Source organism: Sturnira hondurensis, unplaced genomic scaffold (assembly GCF_014824575.4).
Source record: "Sturnira hondurensis isolate 20B ecotype Veracruz unplaced genomic scaffold, ASM1482457v3 Scaffold0008992, whole genome shotgun sequence".
In the NCBI taxonomy this organism is placed as follows: domain Eukaryota; kingdom Metazoa; phylum Chordata; class Mammalia; order Chiroptera; family Phyllostomidae; genus Sturnira; species Sturnira hondurensis.
The window spans coordinates 5,696,546-5,721,456 of record NW_028081623.1 but is presented as its reverse complement, the minus strand read 5'-3'; the positions used below and the strand labels follow the sequence as shown (position 1 = coordinate 5,721,456).

The 24,911-nt window shown below is 36.8% G+C and overlaps 1 protein-coding gene and 1 non-coding gene across 3 annotated transcripts in view; both read right to left on the bottom strand.

Annotated features, from left to right (window-relative positions):
* Nucleotides 1–2,366: 2,366 nt before the first annotated feature.
* The window catches only part of VPS41 (VPS41 subunit of HOPS complex), a 212,469-nt gene continuing 189,924 nt past the window's right edge, over nucleotides 2,367–24,911 (bottom strand). For both annotated transcript variants that reach the window (XM_037056531.1, XM_037056532.1), the window contains 7 exons: nucleotides 24,197–24,251; nucleotides 21,858–21,998; nucleotides 19,798–19,934; nucleotides 11,432–11,531; nucleotides 11,276–11,320; nucleotides 3,661–3,740; nucleotides 2,367–3,094 (listed from right to left, as the gene is read on the bottom strand). In XM_037056531.1, coding sequence (XP_036912426.1) covers nucleotides 3,014–3,094; nucleotides 3,661–3,740; nucleotides 11,276–11,320; nucleotides 11,432–11,531; nucleotides 19,798–19,934; nucleotides 21,858–21,998; nucleotides 24,197–24,251 — 639 coding nt within the window. In that variant the 3' untranslated portion in view covers nucleotides 2,367–3,013. The remainder of the gene's footprint in view (nucleotides 3,095–3,660; nucleotides 3,741–11,275; nucleotides 11,321–11,431; nucleotides 11,532–19,797; nucleotides 19,935–21,857; nucleotides 21,999–24,196; nucleotides 24,252–24,911) is intronic.
* LOC118994024 (small nucleolar RNA SNORA69) lies at nucleotides 20,884–20,993 on the bottom strand. Its single transcript, XR_005067983.1, has one exon. It is a non-coding gene; the product is annotated as a small nucleolar RNA SNORA69 (small nucleolar RNA).

The following is a 24,911-nucleotide window of genomic DNA, read 5'->3' as shown; positions in this document are numbered from 1 at the left end:
CAGACAAATGTGGGGGTCTGAAGAGGGTTGGTTAGAGGTTGGAAACAGCAAGGGTAGTACGAGAACCAAGGACCAGAGATTAACTGCAGTTGCTGATGCCGGGAGCAGATGCAGGTGATAGAAGGCCGTGGGATGATGGCATTTCAACCAATGCCAGTATGGACAAAGGTTAACTGATAACCACACGCCACCTCCTCATTGATAGTGGACACAATGAGACCATTCCTTCCACCACCCCAAAACTTACAGGTAACACAGGGGCCCCTAACTACCTAGAAAAGCCTGATTTATCTCAGTTTAGCATGAACTGAGATGAAATTTAGGCCACTAGGTATACTAAAGACTTGAGAAGATTTAAACATTATTCTTTTATCGATCTGAGTTTGTGGACTGAAATTATACTTGCTTCAAGATGAACTGCGGTGTAGTGTGACAAAGGCAGTTGGAACCCTGGGTGCTGTACGAGGACAAGTAAGAGGTCTATCCAGTCTGAGGAGGTTGGAGTGAACAATGTGCCACTCCGGAGTACTGTGGGTGAAGGAGAGCAGGGGTAAGGTAAGGGACCCCCTTCCTAGCCAACCGCTAATGGCCACAGTTCAGGGAGTGATAATAACGAGGCTGCCAAGTGAAATGCAATGGGTTGACTGGGTCAAACCCAAAAGCCCTTTCACATGCAGGACATTCCTGAGGTTTGAACAAGAGGAATGACATTTTCATTTCAGAACGACCACTCTGGGTGAATGTAAAAAAAAGGGACTGGAGACTGGCTAGCTAATTAGCTGCTTCTGGAGGTTGTTTTTCATTCTGCCTCCTGTCTTATCTTTACTATTAATATCACATTGATCCTAGTCATACCAAAGCCTGCACTGCATCAGAGAACAGGAAAGCACTTCTTTCCAACTTTTATAAAGTGACAGTCAACAATAAGTCCAGAAATAAGTGTTTGGGAAGTGAAAGTTACTGTTTAGTATCAAAATTGGTGGAGTTTTAATAGCTGAGTGTTACGTTTAGAAAACAGAATAAGCTGGTGTGATATTTAGCACATAGAAGTGTCTCCTACACACATATGTATACACCTAATATTCCATATTTAGTGTTACTAAGAGTGAACTTTAAAATAAACTGAGAAATGCGTATCCTTTTATCTACTCAAAGTTTACTTTAAAATAACAATTGAGATATTTGAGATGAGATATTTGAGATATTTGAGATATTTCTCATCTTTGAGAACTCAAAAATTCTCAAAGATGAACAAACTAGTATAAAATCCTTTTGGCTAAAAAAAGCAAAATAAAACTGGTATCACAAAACAACTTTGAACTTGGCTGTTTCATACTCAGAGAGTGGCTTTCTTTTAGGGAGGATATGAAACATGCACTTCGCAACGATGTTCTTCTTTTCTAACATAAGTGGAGTAGCTTAGCTTTCTACTTCTGATGCAAATTAGATTTACTTGTGAGTTTGTTCATTTTTTGTTGTTTTTATTGTGAAAGAAGGGCTTCTTTGGTTAAAACAAAAACCCAAACTGAAAACTAGCTTTGTAGCAGAAAGACCACTAGTCTTGGAAGAAGAGAATACTGAGAGGACTGAGGGTTACATTCAGTAACAATGAAATTTCCAGTTCTAAATATTTAAGACTACCAGAAAGAGTCTCTAACAGAGAATATCCTTTTTAACAACAATGCAATGAGATGCACTGTGCATTTCCTCAGAGTTTGGCCCTATGATTTCTCAAAGTGGAGCCCTGTGTTCTGAAGTAAGGCAGTCACCTCTGCCACTGTGATAACACCTCTACATTTTGGTTTCTTCGCCAACAGACTGAGGGATATATCTTCTTGGGGTTCCATGAGAATTAATGAGTTGTTGCTCAGGGAAATGCCTGAACCAATATTGGGGTTGGAATGTGTTCAGTACTCACTAACATCCTGCTCTCTTCACCAAAAGACTGAAGCAGAAAGCTGCATTTATTTCTCCCCATGAAACTAAGAGAGTGGGGTAAGTGAGTACGTATTTTTCATGTTTTTTCACCCTTTAAAGGCAGGAAATATATCCCAGTATAGATGAAGCTAATAACAAGAAAACAGTCACAAGTTTTCATTCTCTCCCTCTTTCCTATGCTAAGTTATACAAGGGCAGAGAAAGCACCTGAGAAGAAAAACATCATTAAGCTCATCCTCTGGCATCAGACAGTCCCATTTCTCCTGAGAATCCGTCAGATTCTACAGTATTACTCATTTCCTTCAGGTGGGTGAAATGGAACCACAACCCATCACACTCCAGGTTGCTGGGAGTCTGCTCTGTTCCTTAAGAGGGTGCCAGAATTCCTGACTGAAGCTGTTCAACACAATAAACAAGAGTCTTCCATGTGGGGAGAGCTAACATTTATTCAGTCAACAAATGCTGAGTGCCTGCCAGGGCCACTGCTAGTTATTGCGGACACACAGAACATGTGATCAGTCAACATGAAACTGCATGATATAAGCATGCTCATGTCACCCAGATGTCACTGAATAAGTGACAGTGTGCACAATGTTTCATTAAACACCTATTAACATAATAACAACAGCTGATGACATCACAAAAAGCCAAACTCAGAATGCAAGAACTGCACGGCATACAGACCAGGGTCCAACGCAGCAAGAGCTGGCTGGACAGCACCATGGGCGATGCTTAGACAGCTGGGGACGACCCTCCAGAGTCCACTTTAGGAACAGACACTTTTACTATGATCTAAAAATTCCTCTCTAACTTCCAAACTGATGTTTCCATTCCTCAATAAAGAGTGAGCTAAACAAATAAATGATGAAATATTGACTGTGAATCCAACTATTTCAGGCATGGATGGGGAAAAACCTAATATTTTTATCAACCGCAAAGAGAAAACTCCAGTAGACAGGTGAAGATGACAAGTTTTTTTGAGCATAACATAAACATACAAAACTGAGCAAATCCTTCTGTTGTTGTAAACACTATCTTCAAGAGCGGCCAGGAAAAGACTGACAATGGAACAGAGCTATTTTTTCATTTCCAAAATGGCACTTCCTGGTCCACGGTGCTTAGCGCTGCAGATGTTGCAGAACTGGGCAGGAGAGGTCTAAAATGTAATTTAAAAACACAGATTAAAAAAAAAACTTTTGTTTCTACTTTCATATTCAGAAATATTATGGGAGCATCAGTCAGGGGACAGGGAGGATGCTATGAAATGTCATTTCTTTTCCTTGACATTATTGCTGGTTCACATAGGATTCCATCTAAAATAGCTATTATTCAAAGGACACCCTACAGAAAGACAAGTTGAATGTGACAGAGGAAGGTGACACTGAAAAAGAGCAGGGTCATGATCCAGAAATCAGGTTGAGAGAGCTGTACAAAACATAAAATGGTTCTTATTGTATTTCATGTCTCCATAGCTCAACAGTCATCAATTTTACCTGAACAAATTCACTTAAATGAGTATCATTTTATAATGCTTAGTATAATATATTAAACATTTTTACATTTGAGAATTAGATGAATTAATTTTCCTAATATGGTATAAAACTATATTATAATTTTGAGAACCCGCAGAGCCATAGGATGACAGGCTACAATTTTGAGCACATCTATGAAATTGACTGCATCAATTTCTCTTTAGTTGATGGTGGCTAGCTGCCAACTCACCATGCTGGGCACAGGCAGGCACTCCTTGTGGAACATATGCCGGCAATGGAAGACCACCACGCTGAAGGGCTTAGCTGCGTCTGGGGGCAGAGGACAGAAAAGAGAGAAGGCCTCAATGTAACAAGCAGATCAGAAACTTATAAAACCAGTCTTTTATTTTCCCTATCCTCTCATACCCTTTCCCTTTGGCAACCGTCAGTTTTTTTTCTGTTAGATCTGTTTTGCTTATTTGTTTTTTTAAAGATTCCACATATAAGTGAAATTGTATGATATTTTCCTTTTTCCTTCTTACTTCACTTAGCATAATATAATACCCTCTAGGTACATCCATAGTGTTGCAAATGGAAAGATTTGGGGGTGGGGTTATGGCTGAATAATATGCCACTGGATATACCACATCTTTATCCATTTATCTATTTATTGATGGATACCTAGACAGCTCCTATATCTTTGCTATTGTAAATAATGCTGCAATGAACATAAGGAGTACATATGTCTTTTTGAATTCATGTTTCTTTCAGATCAATAACGAGTAGTGGAATTGCTGGGTCATTCAGGAACTCTATTTTTAATTTTTTCCAAGAAATATCCATAATTTTTTACCACAGTGACTGCACCAATTTATAATCCCAACAGTACACAAGGGTTCCCTTTTTTCCACATCCTGGCCAAAACTTGTTATTCATTGATTATTTGATGATAGCCATTCTGACATATGTGAGGTGATATCTCATTGTGGTTTTAATTTATATTTCCCTTATGATTAGTGATGTTGAGCATCTTTCCATATTTCTGTTGGACACCTGTATATGTCCTCCTGAGAGAAATGTATCAACAGGTTCTCTGACTATTTTTTAATCAGACTGTTTGGTTTTCTTAGTGTTAAATTGTGTAAGTACCTTATACATTTTGGATAGTAAACTCTTATTGGATGTATCATTTGTAAATATCTTCACCCATTCAGTAGGTTGTCTTTTTATTTTGTTTATGATTTCCTTCACAGTGCAAAAAGTTTTCACTTTGATGTAGTCCCACTTGTTAACTTTTGTTGTTGTACACATCCCAAAAGATACTGCTAAGAGCAACACCAAAGAGTTTATTGTGTATGTTTTCTTCTAGGAGTTTCAGGTCTTAAACTTAAATCTTTAATCAATTTGGAGTTTATTTTTATATATGATCTAATTTAGAAAGTGCCCCCATTTCATTTTTTTTTGCATGTATATGTCCAGTTTTCCCAACACCGTTTACTTAATGAGACTGTTTTTACTGTATTGTATATTTTTGCTTCCTTTGTCATAGATTAATTGATCATTTAAGCAAGAGTTTATTTCTGGGCTATTTTATTCCATTGACCTGCATGTCTGTTTTTATGACAGTATGCACTGCTTTGATCATTTTAGTTCTGTAGAAGTGTGAAATCTGGAAGCATGTCACCTTTCCCTTTGTTCCTTTTCAAGGAGGGGGTCTTTTGTGGTTTCATACACATTTTTGATTAGTTGTTCTAAGAATAATACCACTGGTATTTTTAATAAAGATTGTAGTGCCTCCATAAATGACTTAATATAGTAGTAAAGACACTTTACGATTATTAATCTTTCCAATCCACGAATGTGGTATATCCTTCCATTTATTTGTTATCTTCTTCAATTTCTTTTAATACCTCACAGTTCTCTCAGGACAGGTCTTTCACCTCTTTGGTTAAATTTATTCTGAGAAATTTTTTTAATGTAATTGTAAATAGGACTTTCTTAATTTCTCCTTCTGATCATCCATTATTGGTTAATGAAACATAAAAATCCTGCATAATGATTTTTATATCCTGAAATTTTACTGAATTCACTTATTAATTATAATAGTTTCTTGGTGGAGTCTTTAGGGTTTTCTATGTAAAGTATCACGTTATCTGCAAATAATGAGCATTTTATTTCCTCCTCTCTGAGTTCGATGCCTTCATTTCTTTTTCCTGTCTGATTGTTCTGGCTAGGACTTCCAGTGCTATGATGCATAGAAGTGGTGATAGTGGGCATCCTTGTCTTATTTCTGACCTTAAAGGAAAGGCTTTCAGCTTTTCACCATTGAGTACAATATTAGCTGTGGGTTTGTCATATATAGTCTTTAAAAGTATGTTCTTTCTATACCCACTTTGTTGAGAGGAGATTTTATCTGAAAAGGATGTTAAAGTTTCTCAAATCCTTTTTCTGCCTCTACTGAGATGATCCTATCATTTCTATCTTTCATTTTGTTAGTGGGGTGTATCATGTTGATTGATTTACAAATAATGAAGCCTCTTTGCATCCTTGGAATAATCTTACTTGGTCATGGGGTATAATCCTCTTAATGTACACTTCATCCCAACTAGTATTTTGTTGAAAATTTCTGCATTTATGTTCATCAAGCATATTGGCCTCTAATTTTCCTTTTTTTGTAATGTCTTTGTCTGGTTGAGTTTGGAAGTGTTTCTTGTACTGTAATTTTTAGAATAGGTATTAATTCTTCTTTAAATGTGTGGTAGAATTCCCCTGTGAAGCCATCTGGTCCAGGACTTTTATTTGTTGGGAGTTTTTGATTATTTGCTCAATTTCATTACTAGTACCTGGTCTGTTTAGATTTGTTATTTCTTCCTGTCTAATAAGAAATTTACCCATTATATGTCAAGTTTGTTGGCATATAACATTTCAAAGTATTGTTTAATGACTTTTTGTACTTTTGGGGTGTCAGTTGTTAACTTCTCTTTCATTTAAGATTTTATTTATTTGGCCTCTCTTTTATTCTTGATGAGCTTGGTTAAAGGTTTAATTTTGTTTATCTTTTCAAATAACCAACTCTTAGTTTCATTGAACTTTTCTATTGTTTTTTAAATATCTATTTTATTTCCATTCCAATCTTAATTATTTCCCTCCTACTGTTTACTTTGGGTTTTATTTGTTCTCCCCCCACCCTCCAGTTCCCATACATGGAGTTAGATGGTTTATTTGGAATTTTTCTTGTTTCCTGTTGTAGGCCTGTAGAGCTATGAACATCCAACTTAGAACTGTTTTTGTTGCATTCCATAAAGTGTGTTTAGAAAAGTTGTGTTTTTATCTTCATTTGTGTCAAGGTAGTTTTTGAATACCTATTTGACTTCTTTGATTTACTGGCTGTTTAGTTTTCATGTTCTTTAGTTTTCTGTATTTGTGTTTCCCCCCCACCCCGCAGTTTTCTTTCCATAGTTGATTTCTACTGTCAAGTCATTGCAGCTGGAAAAGATGCTTGATAATGGTTTTAATCTCCTTGAATTTACTGAGGCTTGTTATATGGCCTAATATATGATCTATTTTGCAGAAGGATCCATCTGCACTTGAAAAATTGTGTATTCTATTCTGAGGTTTTTGGATGAAATGTTCTATAAATATCTATTAAGTTGACCTGGTCTAATGTGATACTTAAAGCCATTATTTCCTTATTAATTTTGTCTGAATGATCTATCCATTGATGAATGTTGGATATTAAAGTCCCTTTCTATTACTGGATTTTTCCTTTTACCTGTCCATTAACTTTTGCTTCATATATGTAGTTGCTCCAATGTTGGGTCACAAATATTTGTGATTGTTACATACTTTTTCTTGATTGACCATTTTATAATTATGTATGTCTTTGCCTTTTTGTTACATATTCTGTTTTAAAGTCTATTTAGTCTGATGAGAATTGCTACCCCAGCTATCTTTTCATTTCTATTTGCATGAAGTATCTTTTACCATCCCTTAACTTTCAGTCTGTGTGCCATTTGATTTGAAGGCTCCTGTAGGCAGTATATAGGTGAGTCATGATTTTTAACCATTCAGCCACTCTATGTCTTTTTAAAAAGTATTTTAATTTTATTTATTTATTTTTTAGAGAGAGGGGAAGGATGGAGAAAGAGAGGGAAACATTGACTTGTTGCCTCTTGCATGCTGCCATCTGGTGACCTGGCCCACAACACAGGCATGTGCCCTGAATGGGGATTGAACTGATGACCTTTCTGTTCACAGACCAATGCTTAACCCACTGAGCCACACCAGACACAGCACCACTCTCTCTTTATCGGAGCATTTACTACATTTTGAGTTTAAATTAATTATGATAAGTATGTGCTTATTCCCATTTTGTAATTTGTTTTTGGTTGTTTTATAGTTTTGTTCTTTCCTTTTCTTCTCTTATTCTTTTCTCTTGTGGCTTGCTGATTTTATTTAGTTTTTTGTTCAGTTCTGTTCTCTTTATCCTTTGTGTGTGTTTTGTAGGTTTTTGGTTTGTGGTTACCATAAGGTTTATGTATATCATTCTACATCTATAGCAGTTTATTTTAAGCTGATAGGTGTTTAAGTTTGAATATGCTCTAAAAGGAGTATATTTGTACTCCCCTCTCCATGCTTTAAGTTTTTGATGTCACATTTTAGATGTTTTAGTGCTATGTATCTTTTAACTACTTATTGTAGTTTGAGTTGAGTTTGGTACTTTTATTTTATTTTGACCAAAAGGCAGTAGCTTTTTAAATGTCCGATTTGCTATATTTATTAACTATTTGGCTTTACCTGTGATATTTTTCTTTTCTCATATTTTCTTATTTCTGGTTAGTGTCTTTCGTTTTTACTTAAAGATCCTACAGCATTTCTCGTAGGACTGGTTTAATGGTGATGAGCTCCTGTATTTTATGTTTGTCAGGGAAACTCTTTTCTTACCTTCAATTCTGAATTACCTCGGTGAGTAAATTATTCTAGGTTGCAGGTTCCTTTCTTTCAGCACTTTAAATATTTCCTGCCACTCCCTCCTGGTCTGGAAAGTTGAGGCTGAGAAATCAGCCTTTTGGGGTTTCCTTTGTATAAGTTGTTTCTTTTTTTTCAAGACTGTCACTTTATACTTAACTTTGCCAATATAATTAATATATGTATTGGTGTGGGTATGTTTGGGTTTATCTTATTTGGAATTCTCTGTGCTTCCTGAACCTGGATGTGTACTTCTTTTTGCAGGTCAGAAAAGTTTTCAGCTGTTATTTCTTTAAATAAAGTTTATGTTCCTTTTCTTTCTGGGACCTCTATAAATACAAATGTTTGTGTGTTTGAAGTTATCCCAGGGGTCCTTTAAACTATCTTTGTTTTTTTTAAATATTTTTTTCTTTTTACTGTTCTGATTGATTTCCACTAGTCTGTCTTCCAAGTCACTGATTCATTCTTCTGTATAAGCTAATCTATTTTTGATGCATTTTTCATTTTAGTTATTGAGTTCTTCAGTTCTACCTGGTTCTTTATTATACTTTCTAAATTTTTGTTGAAGTTCTCCCTAAATTCCTCTATTTCACTCTCAAGTTTGGTGAGCATCCTTATCATTGATTATTTGAATTACTTACTAGGCAAATAACTTGTCTCCATATCCTTAGCATTTTTTTCTGTTTTTTCTTATTCCTTCATCTGAGAGATATTCTTCTGATTTTTTCATTTAGTTTGACTTTCTGTGTTTGTTATATAAATTAAGACAAAGCATCAATCTCTCCCAGTCTTGAAAACAGTGACCTTGTATAGAAGTTCCTCTCTGCAGCATGAGCCTGCTGGGTGGTTTGGGCAGGCCAGCTGCAGCGGAGAGGGGAGCTGTGGTGTCCAGGGCCCTTGTCTATAGTGACAGAGCAGCTCTAGGTAGGGAGGCCAGGCCAAGCAACTCTGTCTGGAGTTGAACAAGCTCAAGTGATGTGTCAGGGAACACAGTGTAGTGACCTTGCAATTTGGCCAGGGCACCTGGATATAGCTCCTGGCCACCCAATGGAGCTGTGGGGTGGGGGGTAGCGTGGAATGTAGGCAATGGTGCTCACTGGTCCCCTGGCCCAGACATTTTCCATAGCTGCTGGAGAGCTCCTGTGGTTTCCCAGCTTTCTCTATTTGGTCCCCTTTTCTAGTTTGTTGGTCAGATGCTCTTCATTCAGCATTCAGTTGTCTCTCAGGAGTAACTGCTCTCTATGTGCGTGTATATTTCAGTTTGCTCATAGGAGGAGGTGAGTTCAGTGTTCCACCACTGCTGCCATCTTGGATCTATATCTTAAACCAGTCTTTTTTTCCCATTTGTTAGCATACTTTTTATGAAATTAATTTGAATTTACTGCAGTGACACTGGTTAATAAAATTATATAGGTTTCAAGTGTACAATTCCATAATACATCATCTGTACACTGTATTGTGTGTTCAGCAGTCCAACCAGTCTTAATGAAAGTCCAGCTGCAATTAAAAGAACTACCTTAGGAGGACTGCTTATTTATAAATGCATTCCTGAGTTGGGATGGTGGCCAAATGAAAAATAGGTATTCTCTTCATGTTGCATGTGAGTCACAGGTTACTTGCTTAGCTTTTATGCCATTTACTACAACTACAAACTGGAGACAGTTCCATAAGCAAATTTAACCATATTAACCATATTAGAGCCAGTACATGTTTGTGCATTCCCTTCTCCTGAACCCTGCTAGTACATAGAATTGTTACACACCACATAGTGAGGTCAGTTTTGTAGCTTTATAAAAATGCTTTCTGCCAGTTCACTTACTATCTTTGTCAAGACCATCTTCTGATTTCAGGGCGGAGCTTGGTTAAACCCTAGGCTATAACCTTGCATTGTACTGCATTTCTGCAGGAATTTAATCTAACTGTACAGTGCCAGTGTATACAGTCTCTTTCTGTTAAAACACTGCCTAAAACACTATGGAAGCTCACTTCTTTCCCTGTGCCCACAGCACTTTGTAGCATAAACAGTTACAATCCAAACCTATTTATTTCTTCTAGAAAAGGCCCTAAGTGGAAAAACTTTTCATGCTCCTGACCTATTAAACAATCCCTTAAAGCTAAGTAAATGCTATATAAACTAGATCATTTAGTATTTCTCTAAGACAAATTTATATTAAATAACAAGAAAGGTTTTTTTAGTATCCTGACAATGTTCTTTAATTTCTACTTTCAAATTACAGATTTTTCCTCTTCTCATGTCACAGGATCCAAAGTAAGATTATTTGATTATACATGAAGATAAACAAACCAAGAATTATAAACAAATGCTTATGTTTCTTAAGAAGTCTCCATTCCAATTAGATGGAGGGGGGCATGTGTAATTATGTTTCCATTGACATGTGAGGTAATTCGGATGCCAACGCCACATAGGAGAGAAAAAGCTTTAAAAAAGGGAAAGCCTTATAAAAAAATTTCCCACATACACACATCGTTCTTCAACCTTGGAAAATAAACTCATTCATGGTAAGTTTTCATTTTATTTTGTTTTACTCTATAGCAGTGCTTTGCAAAGAATGGTCCCTGAACCAGTAGCATCAACATCGCTTGGGAACTTGTTAGAAATGCAAATTCTCATGCCCTAACCTGGAAATACTGAATTGTAACCTCCATGAGTGGGACCAGCATTCTGGGCTTTAACAAACCTGCCAGGTGATGCTGACTTACTCCAAAATTTAAGATCCTTAGCTCTAAAGATTGGCACTATCAGCAGGCAACTGAGTGGAGATGTGGGCTGAAATTATTCTCTAAACTGGGTTATTCTGAAAGTTTTATAATTTTATTAAAATTTCACTCACCATTAACAAATATTGGGGGATTTCTGCCCCTCCCAACCATCTTACCTGATGGAAGAATAGGGGAAAGACACGATTCACAAATGTTCTCCTCTGCAAGGAAACAAATACACTTGAGATTATACAATGTTTCTGGTTTCTATTTCTCTGTCTCCTCTGAAAGCTACACATACAGTTCCATATGATTATTGCAATTTTACTCACCATCAACCACAATGCCTTTCATTTGAGTACGATGCATTTTCTTCAGTAAAGACAGAGAGTCAGCTACGAGAATCTTCTTGCAGCCTTCACGAAGCAGAATCTAATGCACACATTGTAAAAGAAAAGCCATCTTAAAAAAATTCAAGTACCTGGGGGAGGGACCCTCTCACTGGGGCCTCAAAAAACTGGTGTCCTTAAAATATTTCAAACAGACCCATCCTGGCTCCTGCCCACAGCACCCTCCTCCTCCAAACCACAGTCAGACCCACCTGTTAGCTTCCATTTGGGTATGACGCTGCAATTTTTCTTAGCAACATACTGTGGTTCCTGCAGTGCTTGTAAGAAAAATTCCAATTTCAAAGTCTGACACAGAAGGCCCTCTATTAACTACCCCTATTGTTGCCTTATAGGTCTTTCTAATACAGATTCTCTGGGGCAGTTTGGCCCCTATGTGACCTGCTCATTCCAAACCCCAGATCTTTGCCCAGGATGGAAAACCTGTAATTCGAAAGTAATTTATTTCATAAAGTCACCTATTTACTGCACAAATGCTTTACTGTACTGGATTTCTATCATATATTAGGCATAAGGCATGGTGCAATAAATTAAACAAACATAATTTCTGTCGTAAGCTTCCTCCAGGGTGCAAACTGTTCCGTTACCTGCAAATCTGACCCAAACCATTTAGCAATTAATGTGGTGTGTAAATGTAACTGACTACATCAACCCCCAAATTTAATGAGTCTGAAGTGTATGACAAGTGAAAAAAGACCACAGATATTACATATTCTGTCACAAGATTCATTTTCTTACTCTACATTACAGTACTGTACTTTGTTTCTTCATGCATGTTTATTACTCCAGAGACTTATTTATTTCCCCTCTCTCTGCCTGGAGAGTGATGTGAGCTAACACTTCAGCACCCTCTGAAGTCAGGATGCAGACAGCAGAGGTCAAACTCCTATTTTTTTATTGATACCAACTTCATGTTGCAGAGCTGGGGAAACAATACTGCCCACCTGCTTTTAGGCAGGTAAGCAGCAAGTCACCTTACCTTTGAAACCCATTCCACTGGCCGCAGTGTGAGTTCACACCCTTTTCTGAGTTTTCTTTGGTATTTTATTAGAAATTGAGAGATGCTGTGTGAGGAGTGCTTAAGCCAGATGACATTTTTTTAACCAAAACTCGCTGCTTTTCAAAGAGGGAAATACTTGAGGACTAAAGGGCTGAGCGGGTCTCATGCACTGCCTGCAGTGTCCCAATGTGCTTCTGTGCAACTCCATGTAACTGCCACGGAAACCCCATGATGACACTGCCACCTCACTGCAGCCTAGCTCGCATCACTGCATTTTGCTTTATGTTTTCAGGTCACCGAGGAAGGGAAGTGAGAAAGTGGCCAACTTGGAACTGCATCCTCCATCACCTGCAGTAACAGGTGCTCCTCCCAAATCACAAAGAGCACTGGCTTTGGGTGAATGAAGCCAGAGGGCTCCCCCCTAATGATATGAAGGCTAATATTCATGAACACAAACCTGATGTCCAGATTAAAGTTTTATAGTCACCATGTCTAGTATTGGTGAGCAGGAAATAACTAATAGCAGTACTATTTCTACATTAATTGAGGCACTGTGTATGAAGTTTTACTTTTAACATGCTATTAGACATAGAATTTTTCTAATTCATTTAAAAAGATATTAAAACTCTGACATCATAAAGCATACAGAAGCAAGAAAAAATAACAAATACAGTAAGAAAGATATCTAAAAAATATTCATGTCAGTAAACATCAATAAAATTTGTAAGCAAACAATATAAATTTCCTTAGCCTCTGATACCAAAATAAAAATTTAAGAGAAATACTAACAATCATAGTCTCTTTGGTGAAATGTTTCCAAAAGAGCTAGCTCTGACCCTCAGTGGGTGTTTTAGGTCTATTGCATGAAACAAGGGTGTCCAACCTACGGCCCTCCGGCTGCATGCCACCCAGGATGGCTGTGAATGTGACCCAAGAAAATATTGTAAATTTACTCAAAATATCACGTGATTTTCTTGTGATTACATGTCACACTGTATTTAGTGTGTGGCCCAAGACAACTCTTATTTCTAGTGTAGTGCAGAGATGCCAAAAGTTTGGACACCCTTGGAGAAGCCACAGTATCTACAAACTTAAAAAAACAAAAAACAGCAAAATACGCAAACTAAAAGGAGCCATTTTCTCACCAGTTTTACAATTTTTAAAGTAGGTATAATCTGTTTGCCTGTATAACATATTTTCTAGGGAAAACTTTATTATTAAGAGGCACACAGACAGCAAAATAGAAAATACACAAAGACAGCTGAGTGTGTTACTTTCTACTTCATTTGATCAAAACCTACCCAGGCTTTAAATCAGAAAAACAAGAAAACCTTTTAACTTCATTTATATGATGCCAACCAGGTATATATATAAAGAGATTATCATCTGTAGGAAAAAAGTATTTATTCTATAACATCTGTAGTCATCTGGAGGAAATCAGAGGTGGTGAAACACTTGTACAAGAATCACGTACTACTACACAGGCTCTGTTTTACAGTACCAGATACACAACATGGCATTATGTTAGTCAACATAATGGATTCCTGATAGCAACTGTATCAGTGATTCATGAAATCAGTTGCTTACACTGAGTTTACACTCAAAAGCTCATACTCGGTATTTCCCACAAATGCATTTAGTAAGAGACTAATTAGTGAAAGTGAGATGCAGTAGCATTTTGCTTAAGGAGGTAGTCTTCACCCCTTTCTGACTTTCACACTTATGATTTCTGAGTATGTCCATCTTCTAAGGTCTTCTGCCTAGACTACCTTCCCAGCTGTGGAGTCTCACCTTCCACCTATCTTCTTTCTATCCTTGAAAACTTAACGTTATTCACACACTTAGGGCACATGCACTGTCTTCTGACATCCAGTTTCCTAATGACCAGAACAGCATCAAACCATTGCTACGCACACTCTGAGTACTATGTTCCATTATTTTGTGCTATTTTTCTTTTTAAAATATGAGATGTTTAAGACATACAGAATAAAATAAAATAGACTAAGTCATTACCACTTAAGTTAAACAAATCTGTTAATAGTTTGCTGTGTACTTTAGATCTGCTTATATCAGAAAATAAAGCATTACTGATACAGCTGACACCTCCTTGCCTTCACCTTCCTCTCTCCTTCCTTACAAACACAACTCCAACTTTGTTTCGTGTGTCCAACTATCGATAAAAAATGTAGCAGGCTGGAGTTCACGTGACACAGATCTGGTCAATGAGATAAACATAGAGCCTGGGGAGACATCTCCTTCCACAAAAAAAAAAATGGAAAGCTTCACTAGGAAAAATCCCTTTGCTTCTCACATCTTCTCGCCTGGAATATGGACATGAGGACTGGAGATACAGCATTCACTTTGTGAACAAAAGGCAGCAATCTGGAGGTACATTATTCTGTTGATGGATGTTTAGGCTGTTTCCAGTGTAGGGATATTAAGGGTAAAGCTACAAAAAACACTCTTGTACACATCTTTTGTTGACCTGCTTTTTACCCCTTGGGTAAATAGTAGCAGTGAAATTGCTAGGCCACGAAGTAGGTGTATGTTTAATTTTTTAAGTAACTGTCTTACAGTTTTCCAAAGTAGTTTATACCATTTTATACTGCCACATATTAAGTTTTGATACTTGATAAATCTACCCTCTTTCTCTTCTTGGATAATCTTAGCCCTTTACTTTTTAATATATAATTTAAAACCCTGACAAGGTCTTTTGGCATAATGACTAGAATTTTACTGAACATATAGACGATTACTTTGGAGAGAACAGATAACATGATACGTATCTACTTTTAATAATTAAATAAATGGTCCAATTCAGTTTAATGATTTATATAAACTTTTTGCATTTGTGTTAAAGAGATAGGGCTATGATCCTTTCATAGTGCCCTCATGGGATGCTGGTAAAATTAGACTTAGCATCCCATGAGGAACTGAATTTTTCCATTCCGTTCTCTGAACGAATTTCTGTAAAATAAAACTTGCCTGTATTTATCAGTATGGTAAAGATTATCTCTAAATTGGTCTGTAGAATGATGATTTATTGTGGCTATGTTTTGACTACCAGTTTATTTAAACACTATCAGTCTATTTTATTTGCTCTTAAGTAAATTTTAGTAGTATATTTCCTAGAAATTTGTTTATTGGATTCAATATATTAATATAAAAGTGCAGCATTTACTTTTTTTTTAAATCTCATATGTATCTGTAGTTCTGTTCTCCCTTGTTTCTGATATTTGTTTTTTTTTTCTTTTTCTAGATCAACTTTGTTAGAGGTTTTACTATTTTATTAGTCTTTAGATTCTTTCCTTTGGAATTCTGGTGAGGACATTTTCACTCTAACATCCATGTCTTTGTTAACAGCTCTTTTCTATTTTCTATCTCTTAATTATTCTGTGCTGCATGCTAAATGATTTAATCAGTTATTTAATTTTTCCAGTTATTTAATTCTTCCAGTTATTTAATTCTTCTTTTCAGTTGTATCCAATCTACTATTTGCCTTGTCCACCGAATTGATAATTTAAATGAATACGCTAACACAATTTCTATTTAGTTTTTCTCTTCAATTATTCCTATTTTCTATTATATTGGCCTCTTTCATATTATGGTATCTACTTTTCTTTCATGGCCTTTATTTTATTTATTTATATTTTTTTAAAAAATATTTATTTATTTATCTTTTAGAGGGGAAGGAAAGGAGAGAGGAAGAGAAACATCAATGTATGGTTGCTTCTCGTGCATCCCCTGCTGGGAACTGGCCCCTGCAGGGAACTGGCCTGCAACCCAGGCGTGTGCCCTGCCTGGGAATCGAACCACAAACGTCTGATTCACAGGCCCGTGCTCAATCCACTGAGCTACACCAGCCAGGCTCATGTCTTTATTTTAAGTGGGCTAATTAATAATGCCTTTCAGATTAGTCTTATTTTCAGTTCCTGGAATTGTGAAGATTACTGTAACACTTTCATTCTTTTGTATACAGTATCTCCTGACTACCACACATTATATAGTTTATAATTCTCTTTATGGTAAGCTCATCATCAGTGGAGAGTCCTGTTTGTCCTAGCTGAGGAAACATCCTTTTGGGTAGTTTCACTTCTGCTCTTTTTGGAAGTCTCAAGGGATTTTAATGATTCTTGAAGAGTTTTCCCAAGCAGGATAGCCTAAATGCAGATCCTCCAATTCCTTAGGGGTAACCTATTCTTTTCCCCACCTTCTCTCCCTTGTTAACCTCTGAGGAGACTGCTAGCTCCCTGTTACTACACAGGACCCGAAGGTAGTTATTTTATATGGCTTGAGACTCAGGCTCTAAAGACATTTGATTTTAGTTCCTCACTTTAGGTGAGCCAATGCCATTTTAACTGCTCCCATTTAAGTGTAAGAAGCTCATAATCTGGAAATGGTTTCTGCTACTCCGGAGGACTACCATAATAACAATATTCCCTTCCACTTTGGATTTGCTCTCAGTATTTCTGGGTACCAGTTTTTGGAGATGAGCTAAGAATTAAAAATGAATTATTTTTAACATCCTAGTTAACATTCTTTTTAACAGGAAGGGAGTATTTAGTTTAGTCTATCATATATCCAGAAATCTAAATCTTCTCTGGTTTAGAAACATAAATTTCTAGTATACATACCATTCACAAAGTTAAGTAAAGCAAATACCAATCAGCATAGATTATATCTATCTTTACTCCCCTTTAAATGTATTTTACTTGAATTTAGAAATCTTAGTCTTTATCCCTGACCTTGACATTTGATTAAATACTTTTATTCCTTATTAAATTTATTTTTATTTTTTAAAGATTTTATTTATTTTTAGACAGAGGGAAAGGAGGGACAAAGAGAGGGAGAGAAATATCAATGTGTGGTTGCCTCTCATACACCCGGCCCTGGAGAACCTGGCCTGCAACCCAGGCATGTGCTCTAGACTGGGAATTGAAGCGGTGACCTTTTGCTTTCAGTCCTATGCTCAATCCACTGAGCCACACCAGCCAGGGCTCCTTATTGAATTTAGATGTTAAAATTTTAAATAGACCTACAAGGCCTTTTTTTGATGTTTATCTTTTAATTTAATCCTTACTGTATTTTTTTTCCATTGTCATTTGGTGCCCTTGTACTCCCCTCCCCCAACAATCACCACACTGTTGTCTGTGTCCATGAGTCCTTTTTCTTTTTTCCTTAATCCCTCCACCTCCTACTTTCCACTCCCACTAGTTATAATCCTGCTCTCCATAAGAGTCTTTCCCAATTTTCCTTGTTAGTTCAGTTCATTCATTAGATTCCACATATGAGTGAAAGCATTTGTTTTTCTCTGACTGGCTTCTTTTACTTAGCATAATAGTCTCAGGTCCATTCATATTGTTGCAATGGGCAAAAAAATTTTTTACAGCCAATTAGTATTCCATTGTGTAAATGTCCCATAGTTGTTTTAACTACTCATCTACTGATGGACACTGGGGCTGCTTCCATATCTTGGCAATTGTAAATAATGCTGCAATGAACATAGGGGTACTTATGTTCTTGCAAATTACTGTTTTGAGTTCCTTCAGATATACTCCCAGAAGTGGGATTGATGGATCAAAAGGTAGATCCATTTTTAATTTTCTGAGGTATCTCCATTTTGCTTTCCCCAGTGGCTGCACCAGTCTGCATTCCTACCAACAGTGCAAAATGGTTCCCTTTTCTGCACATCCCCACCAGCACTTGTTGTTTGTTGATAGCCATTCTAACAGGTGTAAGATATCTCATTGCTTTAATTTGCATTTCTCTAATGATTAGTGATGATGAACATCTTTTCTTATGTCTATTGGTCATCTTATGTGCTCTTTGGAGAAGCGACTATTCAGGTCCTTTTGCTTTCCTTGCCTGGGGAGATATATCTGATAACATACTGCTACGAGCAATGTCAGAGACTTTGCTGCCTATGTGTTCTTTTAGGACTTTTATGGTTTGGGGCCTAGCATTTAAGTGGATGATCCATTTTTAATTTATTTTTCTGTGTGGTGTAAGGTGATCTAGTTTAATTTTTCTGCATGTTTCAGTCCAATTTTCCCAACACCATTTATTGAATAAACTATCTTTAGCTCATTGTATGTGCTTGCTTCCTCTGCTCAGTATTCATTGCCTATAAAGGTGTGGGTTTACTTCTGAGGTCTCTAGTCTGTTCCATTAATCTATGTGTCTGTTTTTGTCCTAGTACAATGCTGTTTTGATTACTATGGCCCTGTAGTATAGTTTGATATTAGGAAGCGTAATTCCTCTAACTTTGTTCTTCTTTCTCAGGATCACTGCTGCTATGTGGGGCCTTTTGTGGTTTCATATACATTTTTGAAATATTTGTTCTAGATCTGTGAATTACATCATTGGAATCTTGATAGGAAATGTGTTGAATTTATCAACTGCTTTGAGCAGTATGGACACTGTAATGATGTTAATTCTTCCTATCAATGAAAACAGTATATGCTCCACTTATTTGTATTTTCTTCAAATTCTTTCTTCAGTGTCTTATAATTTTCTGAATGCAGGTCTTTTAAATCCTTGGTTAAGTTTATTGTTAGCTGTTTTATTCTTTTTGTCGCAATTATGAGTGGGATTGTTTTCTTAATTTCCCTTTCTGATAGTTCATTACTGGCATAAAAAAAGGAACTGATTTCTGGAAATTAATTTTGTATACTAATACTTTGCTGGATTCATTGATAAGTTCTAGCAGTTTCTTGATGGAATCTTTGGGGTACAGTATCATGTCATCTGCAAATAACAACAATTTTACTTCTTCCTTTTCAATCTGGATGCCTTTTATTTCTTCTTCTTTTCTGATTGCTTTGGCTAGACCTTCCAGTACTATGTTATATGTACTGGAAGGGAGGTAAAAGTGGACATCCCTGTCTCGTTCCTGATTTTAAGGAGAACACTTAGTTTTTCCCTGTTGAACCTGATGCTGGCAGTGGCTTGGACATAATACTCATTCTACTCAAAATGGTTTGGGTAGTGTGATCTAACGGCCATGGTAACTACTCCTTCCCCAGTGCCATATTATATCTACCACACAAATGTAAGGATGCCTACTCATCAATAAGAGAAAATTTGGGGATAGTTAAAAATCAGATGGCTTCCTTAAAGGGTGATATTTCTTAGTTTCTCTATTTGAACAGTTTTCCAAATATGTGGACCTAAATTAAATATAAGTATCAAATTGAATGATTCTACTGATACCTAAAATAAACCTAGAAATGTTTATCAATAGTCAGTCAACTAACTCAGCATGTTTATTTCCCCAAGAAAGGATACTTACTTGCAAATTGTAATCTTGCAGAATCTTAACCAAGGAATCTCTCAAATTGGGAATCTCCATTCCTTCCTTGATACGGTGAATCAGTAGAATCGGGTCAACATGTGTGCCAATGTTGTTTAACAAGCCAGTAATGAATGCTACAAAATACCACAGGAAACAATGGATAAGCAATGTACATAATTGTTGGGAACAGCCCCGCCTGGTTTCAGAAACTGTAACCCCTCATGGCTAAGGCTGAGTAAAAAGACTTTGGGACCATAAGCCACTTAAGAGACAAAGCTTATCTTCCATGTAGGGGCACCCCCTCTGCCCCCTTTCACCTCACCCTGCTTGCCCCAGGCAGATGACCAGTTAGCCAATGATGGGTAAGATTTCTCAAGGGAGGGATGACCTAAGACAGGCACGGTTGCAAGGGGGCTCTCAGGGAAGGATTTGGGGAGCTGGAGAAAAGGGGGTGATGGACCCTTGCCCCTTGGTTTTGACATAGCTTCAGTCCTCATTCTGTCTGCAAGAAGTCTCCTAATCTCTTGGCTGCCTTACTTCCCCTGCCTGACTTAAGCCTGAAACAATGCTGGAGGTGGGTGCAGCCCTATTTTGGAAAGGGTGGGTGCCCTAGTGTGATCAGGCCTAAGAAAGAAAGCATAAAATCCTGGAAACCTACTTTGCTAATATCCTCAATTTAAATGATAAGGGTCTAAGCAGGAAGTGAGTTTGTTCCCCAAAGTTTTATGGCCCTTTAGTTATCCAACCCTGACTCAAAATAAGCCCTCAGAGTTCTTCGAATGTTATCTATTGTTTGATCATTACTGCCTGACAATGATTGAACTTTATGTATATACCCTGTGTTCCTATGCAAATTAAACCCAATAAAAGCCCATGGAGGAACACGTTCCTAGCTCTACTCCTTTGAGAGATCAGCCACCTTTCCTCTCTAAGCAGATCATGTCCTGGTAGACTTATTCTCTTCAATGGTGGACAGCAGGGTTCTGTTGGCTGAGCTCCTCCACACATAATGTTACTTTAAGCCAAAAGTAATTCAAAGATAAAACTATTCCTTCAAATTTGACTATTTTTCTTCTTATTTTGAATTGTCCATGTCACTCTATCATGACTTTACCCTCATGAAGGCAAAATCAAAAATGATCAACACAAGATTTTCTTTCAGCAGCATAACAAATTTGAATTTCTAACTCTCAAGAACTATTATTCCTTTACTTTCCCCATGACACAAAGGATAAGCTAAGTTTAAAGAATTTAAAACAAAGCAATAGTATTCTGACTACTTCAGAATACTATTTGTGATGTTAAAGGGTGTGTAGCTACTATGGTTCGGCTATCTGCAAGGTAGAAATGTCATTTGTCTCTATTTTACAGCAATGGGACATGGGGTGGTTAACTAATCCATCCACACTGCTAGCAAGTTACAAGCCCAAATTCAAACCCAGGCCAGACAGTTCACTATGTGTTACATTATACTCACTTTGCTTCCTTTAAGATTTTTATACTACAACTCTGTCACACTAACAGTATCCTCTTACACCTCTTTATTAAAAAGAAAATTTTAACAGCAATTTCTAGAGTCTGAAAATCTTGAAACAGATAAGCCTTCTAACCAAAAAATAAAAAAAAAGAAGGGAGGGCATTTAAATCAGTACTGCTAGATTCCAAACCATTTCTTTTTTCTTCAAAAGAGAACCTGGGTTACTGTTAGGAACCTGCTTTTGTTTCTTTCCCAAATGGGAGACCCACTGCAAATGGTCAAGCAGAGGGCCAATAAATATATTCCTGGTGCAGTAGGTAAAAATATGCTTCATGGGGACACAATTACTATCATCAAGTTAAGCTCTTGTTCTTTATCACTTTCAGGTAACACAAAATGACGGGGCTCTAGGCCTCTCTGCATAGGAATGGTATTGCAAAGTGTTACAATGTGCTTGGTCTGCTTTTATTATAGATACTTGACCATATTTTTAACGCAATGTGTCTTGAGATAATTCTTACTATATAAGTGGCTATACTGAGAGAAAAAAATTATGACAGCAGATGGCTTTTCTGCTTACGTGGTTTGTCGATGGAGTATAAAATCAGATCTTCCCAGAGCTCGCCATCATCCTGCTCCTTGGCAAATTCAATCGCTTTATCAACATCATGTAATTCCTCCATGATCATCTTCAGGGCACTTCGGCTATTACCCATTCGGCCTAGAAAAGATGTGAGAAGTACTTAATTTAGGACATTTTAATAAAGTTGCATTAAAGAAACAGCATACCTCATATTTTGTTTACACCAGTTTGAAAGCTAAGACAAAAGTATATTTTCATATGTGACATTAACATAACATGGTAAAATAAATGTCTGCTATTTACTGGGTGTGTTCTGCATGCTGAGTACTCATTTAAGTTCTTCACACAAATGACATCATTTCATCATCATTGAAATCCTATGAGGTATGTTATACTAATACTTGTATTTTATAGAGGAGAACACAAAAATGTTAATAACCTGTTATTCAACAGCAGATCTGGAATCTGAACCCAGGTATGTCAGATGCTGACTTCCTTCTCACAGGCCTGTATTTCTTTTGAATTATTTTATACCCAGATACAATTAAGATTTTTAAAAGGCTAGATGAAAAAAAGGTGAAGGGATGGAAAAGGGGGTCCAGGGAGGAAGCAGAAGGTAAAGTGGGAATAAATGGTGATGGGTGGAGAACTGACTTGGGATGATAAACACACAATACAATATACAGATGATCTATTATAGAATCATACATCTGAAACATATATAATTTTATTAACCAATGTCATCCCAATAAACAATTAAACATTTAAAAATTAAATACATAAAAAAATAATTACAAATAAAGGCCTTGGAATCCTGCTGCCTCTTTAGGTAGCTTTGCATACTGCTCTTCTGATACAGTGTGTGCCAACTGCAAACTGAATGATCAGAGGGTCCACCTCATTTTCCTTCTCTTCCAAGTTCATGGGAAAGCCTTTCAATAATCCTCATGACATAAAAGAACTTACCAACTATGCTTCTATTTGATTAATTATCTTCATACATTCTGCTCACTGATTTATTGGCATTTTAATGGTCTTGGTAACAAATTTCCATGACTTCTTAACACCATACATGCAAAACACTTTAGTCAGAGCAAGGACAGCAACTGACGGGCGGTGGGCTATCACCTTTGGCCATGGCCCCTGGCCCACAGCAGGAACTATTAATGATCTTGAGTCCTCCTTGCTCTAGGCACCCATTATCAAATGATAACAGCTGGCTTGTGAATAAAATTATATACCATTTGTTGTATCTTCTATGGCATTTTGCTTTTCCTATCAATATATTCCCACAGTTTGTATTTACAAAATCTCTCATTTTTTTAAAAATGTGTGTATGATTTTTAAGATTTTATAACTTAGGAAGGATACTATGTTTTCCTTACAAGTTCTCTTCTGCATCTAAGACAATATGACATTATGGCAAAAATTTACTAGAGTATATCTTGGGAAGCATTCTGTTTGGAAGAGGTAAACTGATGAGCTACTTGAGATTGTGATTAGAACTCTAACAACATAAGAAATAAAAACACTGTCCCAAAACACTTTTCCTAAGGATGGTAGGCCCTAGAACTGACTAACAGTTTTAGGTTTGCTCTTGAGCACCCATAAATCTGCATACCCATTAATCAGAACAGAAGATTTGAATTATTTTTCACTACAGAGGCCAAAGAAGCCAATGAAACTGAGTCCTACAGGAGGGGAAGACATGAAGTGGAAAAACCCAACTGTTGTAAGGAAGAGAAGTGACATTGGCTGGAAGAACACCCATATGAACTCTGTTTTAGCTACAAATATCTGCATAGCGCTTCCTTGGGAAATCTTCAAGAATCTACATTGCTTTTATGCAAGTGGTTCATTTTGGAGGAATGTTAAAAGATATCAAGTTCTTTTTCTTGGTATACATGGTACGAAGACTATGCTACGTGTAGAAGTAGCAACCACAGGACCAGGGACAACTGACAGCTATATCACATTAAAAACTTTTCTTCTTTTGAAAATTCTGATATTCAATTCCATTTCCTCCATTTTTAGGGTATGATTTTTAAAGATGAACATTATTTAATTTCTATCAAGATGGTGGTAATATAAGCCAATATATTTGTTTATTACACAATACTAACATGTTACCTCATCTGCATTTATTAAATAACTCTTCCTTCTCTATTGAGCTGTGAAGACTCACTCCTTTTCCATATATTAAATTCTTATACAACATTGGTTTTAACCTCTGGGTTACTTTGGTTTAAAACCTATGTCAATTCTTAGACAATTTAAATCACATTGTCACCCCATTTCTTAGTTTATGGAGGCCAAAATGAGTGAAAACTACTTACTCAGAAGATAAACTGTCTCTTCCACAAAGTTTCTCTGTTGGCATATCTCAAGAGCCTTCAAATAAAGCAGGGGAAAATATTACTATGTATTACCAGAAAGAACAAATGTTAATAGAGTCACTGAAAACATACAAGTTTAAAAGAATTTTTCCATTGCCTCACTTAAAAAAAAAGAAGCAAACATATAAAAACACAGATCTCCTTAGGTTTTACTGGTGGCTGTGCCCATTCATCTCTCACAGAGGTGCTGGTCCCTACACAATTTAAGCAATAGCATACAGCTCCGAACACTCCATTAGTAGAGACAGAAAGCAACAGGCTGAAAGGCCCTTTCCCACTGAGCTTGCTCTCTTTATGCTGCGTTAGGCTGCTTCACAGCTCTGTGGCCCCACAACTGACCCACAGTCCCTAGTTTAAACTGTTTACCTCCACCGGGATGCAGCTTCAGGAAAAGACCTGTCCATGTCCACTGAGCATGTTCCCAGTAGGGAGTGTACCACAGCTCAGTAAGCATCTGTTACATAAATAAATAGTGGGAATATGTCTACTGCCAGCTTACAGGGTTTTAAATAACTCCGTTCAAGGATCTGTCAAAAGTGAGAGAAAAAACACATCTAACAATCCAGAAGGATCAAGAAGGAGATTAAGTGAACAAATGAGGAAATACACAAATGACAGCATTTCCTTGAGTAAAAATAAAACAATAGGTGATTAT